The sequence below is a fragment of the Haemaphysalis longicornis genome, unplaced genomic scaffold, assembly GCF_048455015.1.
Source record: "Haemaphysalis longicornis isolate Haplotype H1 unplaced genomic scaffold, Haemaphysalis longicornis Haplotype H1 scaffold_10, whole genome shotgun sequence".
NCBI classification, from domain to species: Eukaryota; Metazoa; Arthropoda; class Arachnida; order Ixodida; family Ixodidae; genus Haemaphysalis; species Haemaphysalis longicornis.
This window is the reverse complement of record NW_027526204.1, coordinates 54257714-54279595: the sequence shown is the minus strand read 5'-3', so window position 1 is coordinate 54279595 and position 21882 is coordinate 54257714. Positions and strand designations below refer to the sequence as shown.

Genomic DNA, 21882 nt, shown 5'->3' with positions numbered 1-21882 from the left:
ATTAGCGAAAAACGGTTATTTCGGCAAAGGCAACCGCGCCTAAGATAAAATAACGCTCGGTGCAATGACGAGTGATCCACCTAAACGACCGTTTAACTTGGAGGCGAGCGATAACGATCCGCAAGCCCAAATATTAGCAACTTAGCCCGTGTACGTCACCATTCGATTTGCAGCGTCAGTTTGTGCGCATGTAGCTAATTTTCCGGTTGATTTCCGAAAAGCAAGTTTTCCGCTGATTCTGCCAGTCACCTGGGAAATCACTTTCAAGAAGCAGGCATTAAAATTATCAAGAACACAAAAGACGAGCTGAACCCGCCCCATGCTTTGGATTTTTTTTTTTTTCGGGGGAAACTGCGAATTGCATCAGCAGGTATGTATTCCGGGCACAATCCCTACTCTTGCTAGTCACTAAATAACCTTATGCAGTAATGCTGGCTTTTACCCAGCAATGCGCGCTGTTTGCGACAAGCGCAGGTTAAATTTCGGTTAGCAATATCAGAAACTCATAAACGTAATTTAGTATAGCTTGGTAACGTTTTTCTAGTCTGCAACTTAGAGGACATACCTAAGGTTCGATTCTTCTCTTATCTCCTCACAGCCTCCTCTTTCCTTCTGGAACAGGATGGCGATTCGCATGGTATCTTAACTAGCTGCAGTCTGTGTATGCATTTATTCTGAGGGCCTGTTAAACATGGTAAATGCATTCCTGGTTGTACTAGAGTCGCTAGCTAGTACCACTATATAAAGTTTGTGACACCACTAGCGGCTAAATTTCGATGAATTGAATTCAAAGGACTTGAACATGTTTCATTTGTCAAGTTTCCTTTACAAAGAAAATGCAACTCAGTCATCAAGTGCCAAAATGGATGCTTTCAGGAAATAAAACTCACCAGTAAACCCTACCTGATCACAAAACCCCCATATAAGTGCTGGTTTTTGTACGCACTGAATTCAGTGAACTTCAGTGAGCGGCTACCATTTAGCGGCTAAGAAAAATTCAGTAATGCAGCCACCTCTTTTTCTGATAATGGACGTTACTACCTAGGTGATGCAGAACGATGCTTGAACTCTCATTTGGCTCGAAAAGTTTTTATCACTTCAGCCCATTCAGCACTAACGCCCAGGTCATTTTTAGCTCCAGTTAATGGAGTGCAGAAATGCCTCACATATTCTGGGAGTATTCTTTCACTGCTGAAAATCAAAATACTATCAGAAGGATATCAACGATGAGCATATGAAAGCAGAGCGGGCAAAAAAGAACAACTGAATGTAAAATAAATATTTATTGAAGACAATGGCCTCAAAAAAAGAACACAACCAATCGCAGTTCAAAAAAATCTGGAAAAATTCATTATGAACTCTAGCAAGCCTTTCCGAGGACAATGAGGCCGATTCCGAGGACGACTTATGCCAAACGGCATACTATCGCAATGAAAAGAAGAATGCCTCGAGATCACAAAAACTATCATAGCAGCAGAAAAAACCACACTTTCCCCTGAAAGAAAGCAAAGTGATTGCCATATAAACAGGAAAACTCTGCTGTTTTATTGCATAACTTAACACAAAACTGGTACAAAAAGTAGAATGCAAAGACCCCATGACTTGCACACACACACACACAACGCATTTATCCAACAAATATTCTGTACACAGTGACTATGCATTTGGTAGCATATCAGTACTTGGCCAAAGTAACACAAGGAAGAATTTTCTATGTGCATCTATGTGCAAAGCTGATTATGTCACACTTGAAAACTATTACCCCGAGGATGAAATCACATTACTTCACAGTGAAGTCACATTGCTACTGAACTATAAAAACAAACCTTTCCAAGAACGTAATTATTGTAACTTAAAAAATTTGACAAAAACAGAGTTTCTGCACTGTTTGAAAAGTGATTATTGTGAAGTGAATATACGTCACACAGGTACATGTACGGAAGTGGTAGACGAAATGAAGTTGGCAATCGATTTCGAATTGCGGCACTACACAACTACATCATTTCCATGAGGAAATTGGCCCCAGCCATTTCGCAGCAGTAGAATGGGCTTTTCCAGCCCCTGTATTCGAGCAACAAACATGTGAACATTAAAGAGACACTGAAGCAATTTGTAAACATTGCAGGATTACTAGCGCAAATTGTAGTCTGGCCGTGTTTCAACCACTCTCACTGTATTTACGCAACTTTAATAAGCAGAAAAGTCAGTTCTTCACGCTTCAGCTAATTCGGATTCGCAGCAGAAATCAAAGGCGCACCTAAAAAACTTCGAGATTGGAATGGGAAACGAACGAGCTTGTGTGCATCTCAAAAGAACAAACAAACAAACAAAAAAAACACCGCACGGCATTGCTATACAACCAAGTGAAAGGCAGAATGCCCACCTGTGGCCATCAATCTAGCGAACAATGCAGACAACCAAGGAGTTGTCTTTTTTTTTGCCCTTGTGTCGAACACTGTCCAGTCAATCTTCACACTGTGTTTGTGCGCGTCACATGCGCGCAAGTGGCATTGCAATGGCTTCTCCCACACCAGCCAAAATGACGAAGTACGAATGAGGACTTGGCAGCGAAGGTAAAAGTATTGAAGGCGTGAAAGTAGGAGAATCGCGAAAAGAAGTGATGGAAAAGTTCAACGTTGAGAGGAGCCTCTGAGTCCTAACGTCAAGAACCAAGATCAGATTATGCATGCAACAATAACAGTGACTTGTATAGCAGTGTGATGAAACGGCTTCAAACCCTGTGCTGTGCGAGAGCTTTGTTTGCTTATCGCAAAGATACCTTCCCTGTCGACATTAACAAACAATCACTCACTCATGCCCTCGCACTAATCCTTTTCATCACACAGATGGTCGCTCCCGAGCCCATGCTCTCTGTTTGCACTCCTTTTCGTCATGTTTGTTGCTCACCACCACACATCTGGTCCACACGCATGGTCACTCCCAAGCCCATACTACTTGTTTGCACTCTTTTTCGTCACGCTTGTCACTCCCCACCACACTACCCACCACACACCTTGTCCACGCGTGGTCACTCTCAAGCCCATACGCCACTCATTGCACTGGTCTTCGTCGCAGTTGTCACTCTCCTCATCACACATCGCCACTCTCGAGCGGTCTTCTTGCGGCACTTGTCTTTGCTGCACTTCTCACTCTCCCCATCACATGAACCCTGTCATTTTCCCGGGCACACTGCTCGTTGCATTCCTCTTCCTTCAACTCATGGCACTGAGCCGGGGAAGCTAAGACATTGTGCAGCTGAGCACGACATAGCAGGTTCAATACTCCGGCCACAGCAGCTGTCTTTCCGAAGGGGGTGACAAGCATAAGCTCCTAAGTGTATGAGATCCCAATGCACACTGAAGATCGTGAGGTTTCCTAAATTCATCCTGAACTGACTTGCCGTGGTGGCTGAGTGGCTAAGGCGTTGCGTTGCGTTGCTGATCCCAAGGATTTGGGTTTGATTCCTGGCTGCGACGAAAAGAGAAAATATCCGTGTGTTCGAGATTTTGGCACACGAAGTTTACCCCAGGTGGTCAAAATTAATCCGAAGCCCTTCACTACGGTGCCATAGCCCGGGGGCAGCTTCGATGCGTAAAATCACACAATCAATCAATCATCCTAAACTGTACATCGGTGCCTTAAGTTTGCCTTTTGTTCTCCAAACTGCTGCCAGTTAACACACTAACGAATCTGAGAGACAGCTGCCCTCATTCCAACACTTTTCGATCCACATTTTGCCTTTGCAGTCTTTGCCTTGCTGTAGTTTTCGTAGGGTGATCCGCAACCGAAGCATGAGGAAAGCCTGTGTTAGCCGCTTCTGCAAGTCGTGGCAATGCGGAAAGCTGTTCACGAGTTGGCATTTGTCCAAGGCAGCATTTGTGAGTGAGGCGAGAGAAACTGTTAGAGCGTCATGTTCGTGTGCACGGAAAACACTATCCGCATGCTGCAGCAAGCTCACGACATGACCTGATGGACGTGTGAGAGGGTTGGGTTGTGACAGTGAGCGGTAAGACTTCAGCTTCAAAAGCTGCTCATTCTACTCCACGGGCTCTGCCTGGAGACACTCTCTGCATGTGTCACAAAGCTTGAATTTCTTGCTGACACTATGCGTTACGTACCCCGCCACATAGACAAGAGACTCCATTTGTACGTCATCAAGTGGGGGAGCATCATCGTCAAGAAGGCTGTCAGTTAGGAGCTCAACTTCTGCTGCCTCCACACTGTTCTTCTGAGCTGCCTTCATCATCTCGACAAACTCGAGGAGGTCCACAGAATCATCTATGTCGTAGCTGCCCTTGCGACTCGGTTTAAACTGGCTCAACATTATGAGGCGGAGCATCAGCTTGAACTCGAGTGCCCTCGGCACCGGGTGCCTCGACCAAATGCAGGAGAACAGATTCTCCAAGGCATCCTGCGTCAGCCTGCACAGCAGCACGAACTTAAACTTGTGCACACTCAGAAGCTGGTGCTGAATTTGGAGAGCACTTGTTGTACTAATGAGTACACCTGCTTGTACGGGCTTGAACTGGTCCCTTCGGTTGCTCTTTATGGAGACATGAGCAAAAATCTCCATAAACTCCCTGAGGAACGCCACTGCCTGATCATGAGCGTCCGGCTTAAACATGCTCATAGCGGTGCCGATGTACCGCGACGTCATCAGGGTGAACCACCGGTACACCCGCTCAACAAACCACGCTGTGTTTAGGGCCTCCTCCTCCATCCGCCCAAGACTCACTAGTACGCGTATAGCAGCGCCAACACTATGGCTGAGGACAGCAACCGCAGATGCCACGTTCATTTTGGCAAAATGGTCCTGGTCCAGGTAGGCCGGCTTGAGGTGGGGGGCCAACTTGAGGTCGCGTTCGGCATCAATATCCGCCAGCTTTTTGATGTGCTTGACTGACACCTGCGAGATGCACAGAACATATTTGAAAATGGTTTAGCTTAAACTGCACTAAAATCCCCCAGCTCAAACACTAACACACTATCCCTACGTTGATAGTCATTCTAGCGATCATTGCTGTGCTCATTCTTGCGTTCGATCACCTCTTTTAAAATCACCTTGGATGACAATCCGTAGCACAATTTTTCACCACACTATCATCCTCTCTTGCACGTTTACCTTGCTTTTCGTGCCGGCCTTGATTCTGGACGGCAGCGAAGGGCGGTCCCTGCCGCGGCATGTGTGGTGCTAGCCGTTTTGTGCCCCGTACAGGCATGCACGACCGGCAAGTGTGCGGAGCGCTTCCGCGCGCATAAAACGCTTCATGCTTTCAGCTTGCTTGATTTCTTCTTAAAATCTTATTCAGCTAAGCTGTCGTCACAGCCAACAACGTTGATCGGGAAAACAAAAGCCTAGAGCGCTGTGGTCCCACAAATTTCCTAATTCCCTTATAATAATGGATCAGGAACTTGGGGTACCTCCGTATTTGTTTGAGCCCGTCGCTTCGCGTACAAAGCACAGAGCACCCGACGACACGGCCTGCCCCGCGACTACTCGTGAAGGCAATGTGTAGTAGCCACGGGCGCTCGGGTGGGAAATCTCCATGGTATCTAGGAGCCGCTTTAGGGAATCACGCAGTAGCATTACGGTTAAAAATCGACGCAGAAGCAACTCTAGACAATGATGATTAATAAAGTGCAGGTTACACGCCTGCTTAATTTGGAACTTCGCCCAGAAAACTGGGACACAGCGAAGCGGCGGCGCACGTCGCTGGCCGTCTTCCGAATATGACGCTACTTCCGGTCGCTGCCGCTGTTTCTCACTCTTCCGGCGATGCGGCAGGGAGCGGTGGGTCAACTTAAACGACGAATACCGCTGTCCCCAAGCTAAAAATGACGAAAAAAACTTTACAGGCATAAACTGACCAATGTAATAATTGTAAAAAGTAGAGCTTTGCCCGGTTTTAAAAGCATTTCAGTAGCCCTTTAAGGGGGCACATGGGTTTTTGGGACCAAAAAATTGCCCAGAAAAGCATTTTTTAGGTATCACTTTTCTCTTGATTTGCTAAGTCTTTCCTCCAAAAATTCCGCACTTGAAACAGTACCATGTACTTATAAAAGCCATAGAGGCCCCTTATAACAAAGAAATAATTATTTTCCCATAATTCCCCACGAGTGGTACTGCAGTGATATGAAATTGTCGAGGTACATGCCATCGTGTACAGTGCAGCTAAGAAGATCAAAAAGTTCTTGGGACCAGTGTGCTTCCTTAAGGGACACTGAAGTGAATTTGTCAAGCTCCCGGTTTTGCTTGCACTGCGTAGACTGGCTCAAATTACCACACTTTTGATCGTTTATCCGGTTGATAAGTCGAATTATTTTACAAAGCGGGAAAGAAGAAAAACTATCATGCGCGGTCTGTGGCAGCTACACCAACTAAAGGCTGTGACGTCGGGAGGAGGTGCCACCGTGTTTACCCGTCATCTTTATGGATAGCGGACACATCGACACCGTCGAACAGCGTACCGCGAAGCCAGAATAATTGTTGTCGCTTCATAATTTCAAAATGCACTGTTCATGCTTCCTACAACTGCAGACCTGAAGTAAGCCGCACAACAAAAGTTTATCTTCTTTTCTTTTAAAGCAAAGGCTTGGGCAGTGCTTGAAGATGGTCTGACTTCATGCGAAAAATTAGCAAAGAAGTTACCAATGATGGGGCTAATTAGTAATGAATCAGTGGCACCTGTTTCATTTCAGGTTGGGACGATGCAGCATTGAAGCTTTTACCTCAGACCTCATCACATGCTTGAACCTTTAACAGAGTGCTTGAAATTTCCACTAATTACGCTAGCTGGCATACTTTACAGACAAGACGAGCACGGCTAGGTGCCCAGCCTTAACCTGGACTAGTTTGGTTGTTTTGAGGTGAACACACGTACATGGAATGCCACGTGCAAGGTACACCTTCAACTGATGTCTAATGATCAAACGTGTACCGATATAACATACTAAAGCTTGTTCGGCACCACAATTTGAATATTTCAAAAACAGCGCAGAGACGAAGGTGTATGGAGTGACAAACTAGGGCGCTATGATTTGTCAATTGTCTCTGGGCTATTTTTGAAGCAGTCAAAGCGTGTATTGTGCTCTTGTTCTGCTTATAATTTTTGCTTCGTCGACATAAAAAAATGAAACAATTAAAATCTTCCGTTGAATCTTTGTCGTTGCCATGCCTAATTTCATCCTGTACATACCTCGTGACTGCTTCCACCCATACTGCTTGCAAAATTGCTTAGCTTCATTGGGAGCTCAGGTGAAGGACGGTCATGCATTCAACGCCCGAGAACACTGTCACCAGAGCACATCACCGTCTCTTATACTCCTCAAGAAGCGCACAGCAGGCCTAGGTGGCATGTAAAACCACCGCCTCATCTCACACGCCAGAGCCACATAAAATATCGTCGCAGCCTTGGGTGGAGACGTTTTCCTAACTCAAGCCGCAGCGGTTTGAAGCAACGCAAGACATAAGAAACTCCCCGCACAGGGATGATGCTGAGATAGCATGAAGCAAGCCGCGTTATCCATGGCGCTGTACGTGCCTGCCCAACCGTACAAATGGAGTTGGCGCCATTGCGCAGGTAGTGCCGCCGTGTGCACCCTCCAGAAAAACATTTGTGGGCAATTCATACTTCCTGTTCACTGGACAAAAATTACATATATGAACAGAGTACAGCCTGCGAGACAATGCCATGTCTCCTGCTCCGTTCCTTATTTGTGTGTGTGGTGAACTTGAAACTGGCCCACACATACCTACATCTTATGAAGCTATGTTCACTTCCACACACACATATGCTTACCTGTCTCAATTGGCTGAGCTTCGCCATCCAATGGAGGAGGCCATACTCCATGTGCTTCACCTGGGAATAGGCGAACGGCAAGAGAGGCAGCAGGTGCATCGGCGGCATCCAGTGCGTCTGAGATGCCAAAAAAAAATAAAAACCATACATGTCATCGAGATAATGCATGGTACAATGCTCAGCAGTGCATCAGCTAAGTGACATACCGTGGGCTTGTTCACTGCCTGGCCTCCTCGGAACCTTCCCCTTAGCCCGTTTCTGCTGGTTGTTGGAGGCTTCGATCGTTGCCACAGCATTCCACTTGAGGAGCTTTCGGCCATCAGCCCTGCCCGTTTCAAATTGGCTGTCTTCAAAGTGGTCCTAACAAACAATTCAATACAATAAGCAAATAAGAAAAGTTTTATCAAATGCAGAACATTGTGTGAATGCTTTCTCGCTTGAATGTCTCTCTATCAACTTCACATGAAATTGAAACTGCTAAATTGCGCCCCACAATACGTCTAACGGCCTTATTCGGCAGCATCATGTCGAAATTCCGAGTTTACAAGCCACACAACAGATCGCAAGCAGTATACCCGCAATTAGTGATCAAGGCATTTTAGAACATGCCAGAATGCTAACGCTCAGTGGCATTATAAATGTAGGCTGCGAAAATATTTTGAAAATTTTAGTTTACGCATAACTTAGTGCACACAGAATGCTTTTGTTTTGTTCTTATTTTTTCTGAGAGTTTCGTGTTATACTACAGAATGCACAACCTCGTAGAATTTATCTAAAGTGAACAGGCCAAGCTTTATACCAGAATTGGCAACAGAATGGGGTGAAGGCGTTTGTGACATTAATAACACATCTGTGGGGCCTACTTGGTGCCGCATAAATGAGTGGGAGAGCGCCTAAACATTAAAAAACGAATGAGGACGAAAGAACATGGCGAAACAACGCGCGATTTGTAAAGTTTAAGCGCTTTCACTCGTGACAGTTCGCGGTGTACATCAAACCAAAACGACCCCTCCGTGAACGCTAAACTGCCGAATTAAAATTTATCCAACCATTTCGGATTCTCGTAATGGCAGTCGCCCAACGGGATGGAACGTCCCACGACATGCAAACGTCCGGGGCGGGGACGAAATAACTTAAACGGATGGCAGTATTTATTTTGGCAGGCGCCTCGTAGGCGTTGTGAACCCCCCCGTACCCTGAGACTATGTTAATTCCCTGCGAGGCCACATGCGCGCATTTCACCTTCAATTTCCACGTATGTGAATTCTATGCCTCTATGAACTCTAAGACAGGCGTAGTCATATGCGTGCCGGATTGTGAAATTGCCGTACTCGCTCGCTGGCGCGCGGCCCAAACTCTCTCACCGTTTCCTTCCCTTGCATACTATTTTCTCCCCCCTGCACTTTGTAAATTCTCATCTGTTTAACTACGCCTCCTGCGTCCACATCTCTTGCCTACTTTTATTCCAGCACAACTCCGCCAGCACCCGGCCGACGCGTACGTTGTCGGGCCGCGTTGGCGAGCGAACGAGTACAGCAATTTCACGACGCATATCGCGGCCCGAAGACCGCGGTCGGACGTTCGCGGCGGCGGCGGCCGGTCTCGCGAGCTCATTAGCTGCGAAGCGCTCTGCACGGAATTCTCACAACGCCTACGAGGCGCCAGCTTTTATTAACTATCGCGAATTCACTTCAAACAATCTCACCTCACAAATCCTGGAGTACGGGGTTGGCACGAATTCATTGCGGCTGACGAGTTGCAGCCACACGCGTAGCCGCTCGCCGTCCTTTTTCCCCAGCGGGAAGCGCATGAAGCGTTTTCCATCTTCCTGGGAGTTGTAACAGCCGAGTATGCAGCAAAACGGCATCTCCGGACACACTTCTGCAGCTAAAATGCTGCGAAGCGTGCCAAGCGCGGGATGGTTTGGTCGGTTTGGTTCACGTTCGGAACGTCGGTCGCGCGCAGCCTGGCGCAGCCACGGGGCGAACAGCTAGGACTACCACAGTTGACCGACTGAAAACGCACAAGCAACAAAATGGCAGCGCCCATGAACCGTCGCAGTGTAAACAAATGTCACGTGTCGCGAACTGACCAATCATCTTGGCGGCGGCACGGAACAATGGGAGAAAAGAGTGCCGATACTCTAAAACCGTATATAGTGACACTAGAGCAGACTAGCAGCGATAGTGCACGTTCAAATTCATGATAATCCCCTGATCTATCAGTTAATATTTGACTGTGGTGTTTGGAGACAGAAATAGTATTCCTACGGTGTGTTGAAGCGAATCGAAGTGGGGGACACTGCAGTTATCTAGCAGCAGCAGCACCTGTTTTCATGAAACCCTGTCCAGGTTGAAATCAATAAACTGCTTCCGGAAGCAGCGCCATCATCCAGGCTTTGTTGTGGGAGTGCACGTGACTGGAAAAGAGCGGATAGCCACAAGCCACGTGGATTTTGGGCAGAAGGTATCGCTTATTCGTGCTGTCCATGATATAACACACAAGGAGTGTTACACGCCCCTTACTTGGTTTGTATCCAAAGCACCTATCATCCATGGATGCTAGTGTCTTGGCAGGCAGCAGTTGTCAAAAATACCTTGTGTATCAGCATTTTTCATGTCGCAATCAGAGTGCGTAGATCTTGTCAAGGTGCTCGTCAAGCTTAGTCTGGAGCGACACATTGTCAATGACTGTCAATGACGTGGCCTCGCTGACAATGTGTTTGTGCGTGATGATGAGCTGATCTCTCTAATTTTGGAGCCAACCACTGCCAGGTTTGAATTAGTCATCCCCCAGGACAAAGGCCAAGTTCTACCTTTTTCAAAATAATAGGGCCACTCAACGGACCACACTTCGCACGAGCGTCAACTAACCACTTGCACAACACTGCTGCCACGTCACTGTACGAAGGCTTCTTGATCCTCTTGCAATCCGCACTACTGGCCAGCATTGTCATTCAGGACTACGTCGATCTTATGCCTGTCTTGATGATTCTCGGCAGTGTCAATTTTTGGTCGTTCTCGGACTTTGTAATGTTAGATGGACTTTGTCAACATTGGCGCTTTTCACATTTGATAAAACATTTCTTTTCATGGTCCATGTGCTGGCGCTCGAGACGGTCGTTCATCAGGGGAGCGCCACGGCAGCTTAGTCAAGGAGCTTGGAAATGGGGAAGCGAGGAGTGGTCAGTGGAACTAGAATCATCGGAGAAAGCTATGACTGGGCAGTGGCATTGCTAGGAGAAACCCAGTGATAGGGAGGCCTACTCGTTGGAGCAAGACTCAAAGCATGTCTTGTAGTGAAGCACTGCGCTTCCCCACTGTTTGAACATGGTGACTGGCACACTTTTCTGTATACACTCACTTGAGATTCGATCTACGTGCGATAGGTAAAAAGGTGTGATTTGGTCTTTGTTTATATTACTTGTGTCTAACTTTTAACGGCTGTTTTGCACAGAATTTGGGGCATTTTTGACGAAGTTTATTCACTGCATCTATGTTGGCCCTTCAAATTTTTTTGTTAAAAGTGGACCAAAATTGCATTGCAAAGATGCAGATGGTAATGCAGGGGTGAGACAGCTGTGCATATTGCGCATTTCCCATACAAAACCGTTTTCGTGAGCCAGGCTGCTCCACTAACGGGAAAATTATAAAAATTGCACCAAACTGCCCCGGAACAGTCAGTACAGCGAGGATTTGGATGCTCATGTCACTTTCGATGGAAATGTCGACTGGACAACATGATTTTCCAGCACCCCCAAGGTGCCACCATTTTTTTGCGGCGGTTTGATTGTTGATTAACTCATCAATAAAAAAAAACGAGAATAAAAAAAATGTCCCAGTGAAGTTTCCGAAAGTAACATTGTCGGATTGCACATGTTATATTCTGTGTGTTTCTGAAGTTTTCACTTTGAAAACCATTGCAAAGGGCCATAGAAAGAGAGATGTCAGCTCAGGCGACAAGCTATTTGTGCATGTTGATGAGAAAAACAGCAATTTTTGGAGTGCCGTATCTCCAGAATAACACCACTGGGCACCGCCTTCTTGCATGGTATGGCTGCATTGGAAAACAACCACTGGGCAAAGCGGCTATTCGTAGTTCAGGTGCCCAGTGTGCTTCGCCAATCTCTACCGTGGTTTAGGTTATGTGGGTGCCTGGGTTTTAATTTAGTCGTTTAATCTGGATCTGGAAGTTGCATGGCTCGAAAGATGGGGGAAAGCAACCTAGTGCCCATTACTTGGGTGTGGTTTGTCCTTGAGTATGAGACGTGCTGCTTGCGCGAAGTAACATTTTGGGCTCATTGCGATGTTATAAAATGCTGAGTTGTTGCTGCGTTTGACAGCGAACTCGTGAGTGGCGGGATTGGTACGACCGATGCGGGAGATGTTGCGGCATGGGCTACATCGCCACAAAATGTTCAAACACCAATATTAGCTGGACTGATTATTATTGTACGCTAGTAATAATAATTTACCTTCCTGAAGTGAAATTTATCGCCAAAAGCGAGATGGCTAAACGTAGCAGCGCTTCTCAATTACAACGCTACTCAGTGCTACTCAAATTGCGACCGTGGTAAACGTGCACCTCGGGATTGAAATGAGAAGGCAGTTGTGCAACGACTGTCACCTCGCCTTGCGGAACTTTTGCCTTTTTTCTACACTTGTACATGTGCGTACAGCAGTCTGGGATTACCAAAATAATTTGAACATTCAAATGATAAAAACAACGCCTTACAATTGCTGAGTTTTTTCAATTTTATATTTTCAACTTCACTGTGCGCTGTCGATGCATATGAAGCCTCATGATTTTAAAAAGTTTCTAGAAAGGTAGTGCATTTCGTACCTTGTGATACTCTGGTAAGAATAAACTTTCTGCTAATGCTGTTTTAAAATTATATACGCTCAAAACCAATTTAAAAGACCACTTGTTCTCCTGAGTTGCCAAAAACCTAATTTTTTAGGCTCCGAAGATGACATAATAAACGTGATTAACTGCTCCAAATCAATGTTCTTCTGCTCCAAAATCGAAATTTTGCTTCTCAAAAAAACTGCTCCCACATCTGTTTCAGCTGTCTTACCCGTGGTAATGGCAAATGAAGGTTTGTTTGTTTTAGCCGGGATTTTGCTAAAACCAGGTTAACTATGAGTGGGCTATACTGTTGTGCAACCTAAGGAGCCATAAACACAAAATGCAAGCTTAGTTAATTGAAAAGATTGATTTGTTATAATAACGCTGACACAGTTGTTTTATCACAAACTTCACTAAATAAGCCGTATAATGAGAAAAAGAGAATAATGATGTGACTCACTAGTGACTTTCCCTCACTGAACCTGATGTGTATTATGGGTAGTTTGTTGCGATTGGCCGAAGCTGAAACAATCCAACTCGAATTAAACAGGGATTATAAGCTTATGGAATGAGCTATTTGCTCAAATTTAATGTGCATTCTTTTCATAGCAGTAAGAATTGTGTGGTAAACGATAAAAGTTACGAACAAACAAGGAAACATAGAAGCAATTAGTGTGGCTATAGGGATTATAAGCTTATGGAATGAGCTATTTGCTCAAATTTAATGTGCATTCTTTTCATAGCAGTAAGAATTGTGTGGTAAACGATAAAAGTTACGAACAAACAAGGAAACATAGAAGCAATTAGTGTGGCTATATGCTTGCTGATCTTACATAACACAGCCATTGGGCATATTGGGCTTTTCTGACACGACACTGGCCAAATAACGTAAGCAACACCGCCACTTACATGACCCTGTTTGTCAGTTTATACCCAATGTTTCACGAAGCAGTTATTATTGACCGTAATAAAAGTTGCTAGAGCCTCTCACCTTGGCTGAGCACCTTTGGTTGTTCCTTGGCACTCTTGTTTGATGCAGTGCCCCAACCACGTTGTTCTTTGCTCCAACAGTCATCAGGTTTCACTGAGGAGCATATCACCTGTCGCCATTATGGGTGCCTTCCAGGTGACCTTGGGCACACAGCGGAATGCCAAGGTTGTAAATTAGGCATCAAGCAAGGCTGCTGGATATCGAGTGACAAGGCTGGCAAACGAGACTTGGCTTGTGGCGAAGCACATCCGTGTGCGTAATATGCAGATGTGCTCCCTGTAGTCGTTCGCAATCTGGATGTTGGCGTCAGGCTCATTGTCTGTCCCATTTGCCTAAATTTGGTCATCAAGGCTATGCAGGGTAACCTGCTTTTGCAGGATCAGGTCAACCAGATTCTGCAGGTCTGTGCCCATGTCTGCCAGGTTTCACAGTAAGGCATCGAGTTCTGCTTTGATTCTTGATTCATTCACGTATGTATTTCTTGTCCTATAACAGTCAGTATAAATCTCGTGGATTAGCTGTGAAAAGGAATCAGGAAAATGCCACCGACCAGGGCAAAAATGCAAGGACTGAGTAAAATGACCTATTTAGAGTGAAAAGAGAGAAACACAATTTTTAATTACCGTGTTGTCGTTTGGAGGTGCCTTTAAAAAACAAGAAACTAAAGCTGGAGTATTTCCATGTGCACTGCTACCACACCTTCACCACAGATTTGCTGCCCCCTTTGTTTTGTCTTTGGATTGTAAACGAACTGGGAATCATAGAGGCTGGTACTAAAACAAAAAAATTGGCCGCGTATCTGCTCCTTTCATTGCAAATGTAGCCAAAAGACGATAGTCTTTATCGACTTTTGCCAAGTAAATGCCACCCTTCGCCTTCCCGCTCGCCTCTCATTTTGTTCCTCTTGCGTCGCGCTCCTCCGAAGGTAAAGACATCAAAGGTTTGCTGAACTCATTTTAAATTTACCGCATTCCACTGCTCCAGGCCGGGTGTCTCGATGCCAACACTGCCGTACGGCGAAGTCTCGCGTGAATCGAGGTGCCCTACTTCAACGTTTATAGAACCGCGTTTTCCTACTCCACGTGCGTTGCAAGCAGAACGTGGAACCTATCTAGTGGAACCTTTCGTAACTCTTGCCGGTTGATTTCTTAAAATGACGACAGAAGCTATAATGGCACGGGTGACAGCAGGCGACGGCAAAGTGAATTTTTTTTCTGCAGTTGATGAAATATTTAATTTCGCAAAAATCAAGCATGTATGATTTTTTATAAAGGAACACTGCAAATATCACTTCTGTATTAATCTGTTGTCTTATATTTGCGTAATGTCTTGTTCTTCTTCAATAATGTTGACAAATATGAACATTACACCGGACTTAGACGGGTAGATTTAGCTGTGACTATATAAGACTATTGTGCAGGCATTGTTTTACTTTGGCCATGTGGCTGAATCAAGTCACAGACAGACCGACATAGACATACAGACAGACCAAAATTTCTGGGTTTAAGGTTTAAGAAAGACTATGTTAAGAAAGACTGGGTTTAAGAAAGGCTATCATCTTTAATACCATTTCCCAGAGCCACCCGACGTGAGCGAGGGTATTTTCTAAAGGACCTGGCAGATATGCTCAAGTTGACTGTATGGCAGGAACTCTGTAAACTTCAAGATTTTGCTGCAGTTTTCTTCTACGTTATTATTGCAGTGTGTGCGGTTAAAATGAATGTTAACGTGTTCTAGATTTGTGTCCTAATCTGGTCCCCGGCAGAAACCTAAATTGAATGACCAAATTTGAGGCCCATATTTGTGCCTTCATGACTGCCTTTGCAGTTTTTGCTGCCATAGGAAGACAATAGCAGGACGTTTTATTTCCAGTTGTGTTCGATATAGTGATCTTTTTACTGTGAGTTATCTTTTCATGGTTGATTCTTGATGACTGAGTTTACTTGAATTAGAATAATATGTTCCTTTTTTCACTGACATACCGAAGACTCAGTGGGCCGACTGCAGTTGTGCATTTCTAGTCGCACTCATAGCAGTTTTGTGGCTATTTATGAATGGAATACATATTTCTCTAAAATTACAACTGTATTTACAACACACTGAGTTTAGTAGGGTGCCCAGGAAGCGCCCATTTGTTCCATAAGTTGCAGACACCCGCTACTTTTCTCAATAAAGTTGGGACTGGTTCTTGCAAGAAATACTTATGCATCTTACCAAAGTTGCCTTTTTTATCTTTGGCATATAGCTACACCATTGCACTGTGACTAGCATGACTAGCAAAAGATGTATGAATGCTCGTCTTGTCACTTCATTAATGCAACACAAGCGTTTTTGTTGTTTTGCATAAGAATAACACTCAGCTTGGGCAAAGTTCTTCACAACTGTATAAATTTTGCTGGTAAATGAACTTTTGATTATAACCCGCCGCGGTGGCTCAGTGGTTAAGGCGTTGCGCTGCTGAGCACGAGGTCGCGGGTTCGATTCCCGGCCGCGGCGGCCGCTTTTCTGATGGAGGCGAAGAGCAAAAACGCCCGTGTGTCCGATATTTCGGCGCACGTTAAAGATCCCCAGGTGGTCAAAATTAATCCGGAGCCCTCCACTACGGCGCGCCTTATCGCCTGCAATGCGTCGGCGCGTTAAACCCTACAATCAATTAATCAATCAACTTTTGATTATATATTTGCAGTTGGGTGTACATTTGAGAAGCTCACCTTTATTTAATATGCATTGTCATTTTTTGGAATTGGAATGATGGAAGTTCTGGAGTTCTCTTATCGTAATAAAAATGTGAAACACTAGACTTGTGATGCAATCTGTGTATGTATGACTTCACTGTATGCTTTATGAAAATTGTCAACCAATTGGAGAACTTTTTGACTGGGGCAAATCCATGTAAAAATAAATGTTACCAGCGACATTGGCCCTTTGTTGCTGTAGGCATTGTAAGAGTGTCGGAATGAAGAGTATTCATTTCGTGGCCCAAAAACTGGTTTGTAGGTCAAGTAGCTCGCAGTCAACCTTTTTTTGATGTTTTCATTCAATGTTGTTAATTTGGTGTCTCATTCTTTATCCCAGGGGTATTTCAAGTGACTGCAAGGAGTTCCTGTTTGAAGGGAAGTTTTATTCCTGCCTGGCTTGTCTACAGCAGAAACAGCAGGGTGCCCTTGTCAAAGCTGGTGCCATTAAGATGCCTCACACATGTGCAGTTGGCAAGGAAGCCTTCTGTGGAAGACGAAACCTGGGCACCCACGTGAGAGCGCAAATTGATGAGAAGCCTTACAAGTGTAACGTATGTCAGAAGAGCTTCACTAAAAGAATTGGCCTTGTTACTCATGAAAAATTGCATTCTGGCAAGAAGCCTTATGAGTGTGGCTTGTGTAAGAAAAGCTTTACTAAAAACAGCAGCCTGGTTGATCATGAAAGATCGCATTCTGGGGAAAAGCCTTACGTATGTGGCATCTGTCAGAAAAACTTTACTAAAAGGAGCAACATGGTTGCTCATGAAAGACTGCACTTTGGCGAGCAGTCCTACGTGTGTAGCACCTGTCAGAAGAGCTTTCGTCGAAAAGGTGACCTGGTTAAACATGAAAAATCTCACTCTGGTGAGAGGCCCTATGAGTGTGGCCTTTGCCACAAAAACTTCGTTCAAAAAGGCAACCTGCTTGCACATCAAAGATTGCACTCAGGTGAGAGGCCCTACACATGTAGCACCTGCGAGAAGAGCTTTAGTAAACGTGGTGACTTGTATAGGCATGAAAAATTGCACTCTGGCGAAAAACCCTTCTTGTGTAGCTTGTGCAACAAAAGCTTTGCTCAAAAAGGCAACTTGGTTGCACATGAAAGATTGCACTCTGATGAGAGGCCCTATGTCTGTAGCACCTGTCAGAAGAGCTTCACTAGTAGATACGTGCTGGTTAGGCATGAAAGAACGCACTCCGGTGAGAGGCCCTACATGTGTAGAATTTGTCAGAAAAGCTTTACAAAAAGTACCGGCTTGGTTAGGCATGAAAAATTGCACTCTGGGGAGAGACCTTTCGTGTGTAGCGTCTGTCAAAAGAGCTTTACTCAAAAATGCCACCTGGTTACTCACAAAAGATTGCACTTGGTGGAGGAGGCCTTGCGTGTGCAGAATCTCTCAAAAGAGCTTCACTAGAAAAGGAGACATGGTTGCTCACTAAACATTTCGGTCTGAGAGTTCTGTATCAGTGGACACTGTATAGAGAACATTAAATTTTGTCTTTACAGTACTTTCTGTCGTGTTGGTGTATTAAAGTATTTTTGCTTAATAAACGCGCTCATATTGGTCAGATTTTTTTATTCGCCACATTGTGCACATATCTGCACTTAAATCGCATATACTATGGCGTGCCTGTACTGCAGATTGTCTGCAGCAGCTATAGCATTGCAAAAATGATCTTCAACAATCCTGTTTTCTGCACAGCAAAGCCTGGCCTCCGAACTGCAAGAGCTTGCTGACAAAAGAGATGAGAATTGGCTGAGGAAACTGAAGTCCAAACATGCAGAACATGCTAAGTAGTGCCTAGTAGATACATGGTCATGCACCTTTGATATGGTGGTTTTGCTTCTGACATGATCACTTACCGGTTATACAGTGGTTAGTTGTATTGAAGTGTTGGTCATAGAACGAATACTTGGTGTCATTTTGTTCAGTTGGCGTGATCCTGCATGTAACAGATCCATGTAAATGTGACGAAAACAACACACAAGCATTAAACATGCCCGTAAAGTTTGTGTCTTACAACGAAAAGCAGCCAAACCATCACCATTAGAACTGTCGAATACTTCAAAATATATGAATGTTAAAACTCGTGCATTGTAGGCTATCATATTTGTTGTGTTCTGGCAGGCAGCACAAATGGACTGACGCAAGAGGCAGGCTATACAAGACATGCACACTTCAGAAGGCTCCCAGTAAAACATATCGAGGCTGATGCTGTAAAAGGGTTCATCAGGGATCTCAATGAGCTCCAAGAGGTGAAGAGAAGCATCCGGACAAGGTAAACTTGTCAAAGATATGTCACGAGCACGCCGTCTGATGCTGTTCACCCCAAATGTGAAGACAGCCAAACGTGGGACACGTAATCGTTCTCATTGTCATCAGGGGCGTCAACAGGATAGCGGGACAAGCAGTCGGCATCCTGATGCAAAACAGCAAAAAGTACTCTTAGAGTTGCTGAATGCATCAGCAAAGCCTTTTTGTTTATCCTTCAGTGATGAAAGCCAACAAATGCAGGGTACCTCACAGGAGGGCCAATTGTAGAGGTACATATTTTCACAGTGCAAACAAAACTACTTGTAGAATTGTTTATACACAGGCGAACTTGTTCCCACAAGCGAGCTGACAGGTCTAGCCCTGGCCAAACTCTTCCACCTTCGCTTCTTCTTTGGTCCTCTTTCTTCATCTTCACAAGTTATCAGCTGCTACCCCCCCCCCCGTCGGGTATGTGGAGAAACAAGAGCAGTTGGCTGATGCCTGCCTTGGGCATGGCAATAACGTTCAGACACACTACGACTGCCACCCTCTTCGATGGCATCAATCTGATGCCACTTGTTGGAAAACAAGAGGATAATCATAACTACGTAGTTACGACGTCAGCATGGGGCCTGCATGTAAAATTCAAGCACCCGAACAGTCAGCGCCGTGTCACCGGGCGTAATACTGTTTCAGGCATACAACATGTAGAACTTCTGCGTGAGATTCGTACCTCTGATGTCAAAACGCGTTTCCTACTGGGACCACGACGTAGCTAATGTCTGATAGACGGGACAGAACCGTATAGGGCTCAAAGCAACACCACAGTTGCTTCTCTGAAAGTCCGCAACGGCGAACAGGTGTCCATTCCCAAACGAGACTGCTGGGTCGGTACTCCACATTGTGACATCCGGTATAATAGTGTCGGGCATTGATTTCTTGCTGTGTGCAAATTCTAAACCGTGCCAGCTGGTGAGCCTGTCCGCCTCTCTGCATCAGGTGTTTAATATTTTCATCCGTTATCACACTGTTGTCAACAGGCAGCATTGCATCTAGCGTTGTAGTGACCTCACGACTGTGCACAGGTTCAAATGGAGTAAAGCAGGTAGTTTCCTGCACAGCCATATTGTAAGCAAAGGTGGTTTAGGGAATAATTTCGTCCTAGGTCTTGTGGTTAAGGTCGATGTACATGGACAGCATATCTGCTAATGTTCGATTAGGGTGGTCCGTAAAGCCGTTTGTTTGAGGGTGGTAAGTGGTACTTTTCCGATGAGTGCTGTGCGTCAACCGGAGGTTGTCTTGCATAAACTCTATGGTGAAAACTGTGCCACGGTCTGTTATAACAGCGGGTGCACCATGGCGGCAAACGGTGTTGTAGAGAAAAAATTTGGCCACCTCTGCAGCAGTTGCTCGTGGAAGTGCTGCCGTCTCGGCGTACCGCATCAAATAATCCGTAGCAGCAACAATCCACTTGTTCCCCAATGATGACGTCGGGAATGAACCGAGTAGGTCTGTCCCAATTTGACGAAATGGTGCATCCGGCGGATCCAGCGGTTGTAATAGACCTGCGGGCTTGACGGTTAGTGTCTTGCGTCGCTGATAGTTGCGGCAGGCTCTTATGTACTGCTGCACTGATGTTAGTAGTTTTGGCCAGTAGTATTTCTGATGGCACGGTTCCTCGATTGCACGCACGAGGTGCGGCTTGCTACGTTGCAGGATAAACAAAAGGTGGAGCCGTGAAGCGAAAGTTGACAGTTGCCGCCGCCGCTTTTTTTGGAGGGGGTGCCACTGCTGTGGGACAGCTACGGGAATTTGGAAAACGACGGTGGACGATACGGAAGCACGGAGAGCAGTTGTGACACCGACGACGGAAGTGGATAAGTGTTTTAAGTTTGTTATTTCAGTTTCAGATTGGTAAAGCGTTAGAAAAAACATTTTTAGTCGTTAGGGTTAGCTGGAAAGGAGCAGCAGTGGTCATGATTAGCATAGGAAAACGCATGAACCAAATGTGACAAGTGTTTTTTACACGTGGTTTTGCTTTTTGAGTAGCGTGGACTCCACGGGTGAACGCAGCAGTGAATAAGGTTCGAGTAACATGCCACCAAAGAAGAAGCCGGATGTGGTGTGCATGGGGTGCCAGCGCGAATACCCGCTCGAAGATATGTGGTTCGAGTCGGTCAAGAAAGCGGAAGGGCAATATTTTATGTGCAGAGTGTGTGCTGGCGTCGCGCCTTGACCGCCTCGAGGCAGAAAAGCAGCACCTTCGGGTCCCGATTGGAGACTTGCAAGAGGAGGTGAAAGGTGAAAGGAGGCAGCAGGAGGCGCTTGAGGAGAGGGTACCCCAAATGGAGGACAAGCGAGCGACGAGGGACGCCATTGCGGCCAAGAATGGCGTACGCAGCAACACAGGCACGCCGAGCGGGCTTGGCCTCAAGGAAAACGATGGCGGACAGGGCAATGCTGGTCACCGTGGGAGTGCCAGTGCGGCCACAACAAAGGAGGGTAGTGAAGCCGGAGATGAGGACGAAAAGGGTCCGAGTTACAAGGAGTACAGGCTGACTCGCAGCCAGAGCAGGTGACTGCGCCGGGGGGCAGCCAAAAAAAAAAGGTGAGGGGCGTATGGGGATCGTGGCAGGTGATTCGAACATGCCCTAGTCCGAGGGGGAGATTAGGAGATGGGTGAGGGGAGACAAGAGAGTGCAGATGGGACGAGATGTGGGAAAACATGCAGGGGCAGAGCCTCGTGGTTACCGTAATTACCCGATTATAACGCGCACCCGATTTTCCTGGCAAAAAAACGAAAAAACTTACACCTCTGATTGTAACGCGCACGGAACTTTGTGAGCAAGAAAAACGAATGCGAGACAAACCGGCGATTTATTTCTCGAAGTAATCTCACTCATCTCACTCCTCGTCGCTCTCCGCTGACCACAACATCTCGTCCTTGGTGCCGTCAAGCACGTTCGCAATGCCACAGTTCTGAACAAACATTCAACCATCGTTAATGAGATCGTGGCCCACGCCTCGCACGCCCATCCCGCGGGCTTCTCCAGAGGTGCACGCTTAAGCCGACCGCTCGATTTGAACGTGTGAGAGCCGCTGCTGCCATTGCTTTTATCAAGCGCGCAAGTGGAATGATTTGACGATTTGTGTGAACGCCGATAGAAAAGCCTAGGCGCCTATGCTTCCTGCATCTGAAAAATTGTTGCTATAAGCTTTGGCGCCATCTTGAGATGGCGATGGGTGGGACG

The 21882-nt window shown here is 45.8% G+C and overlaps 1 protein-coding gene and 1 long non-coding RNA gene across 2 annotated transcripts in view; one reads left to right on the top strand and one right to left on the bottom strand.

The window, feature by feature from the left end:
• Positions 1 to 17885, top strand: part of LOC144158543 (uncharacterized) — a 159819-nt gene extending 141934 nt beyond the window's left edge. The window contains exon 5 of the mRNA XM_077689497.1: positions 16714 to 17885. Coding sequence (XP_077545623.1) covers positions 16714 to 17791 — 1078 coding nt within the window. The 3' untranslated portion in view covers positions 17792 to 17885. The remainder of the gene's footprint in view (positions 1 to 16713) is intronic.
• LOC144158555 (uncharacterized) lies at positions 1525 to 3427 on the bottom strand. Its single transcript, XR_013320124.1, has 2 exons — positions 3014 to 3427; positions 1525 to 2917 (listed from the first exon to the last, which is right to left on the bottom strand). It is a non-coding gene; the product is annotated as an uncharacterized LOC144158555 (long non-coding RNA).
• Positions 17886 to 21882: the final 3997 nt, after the last annotated feature.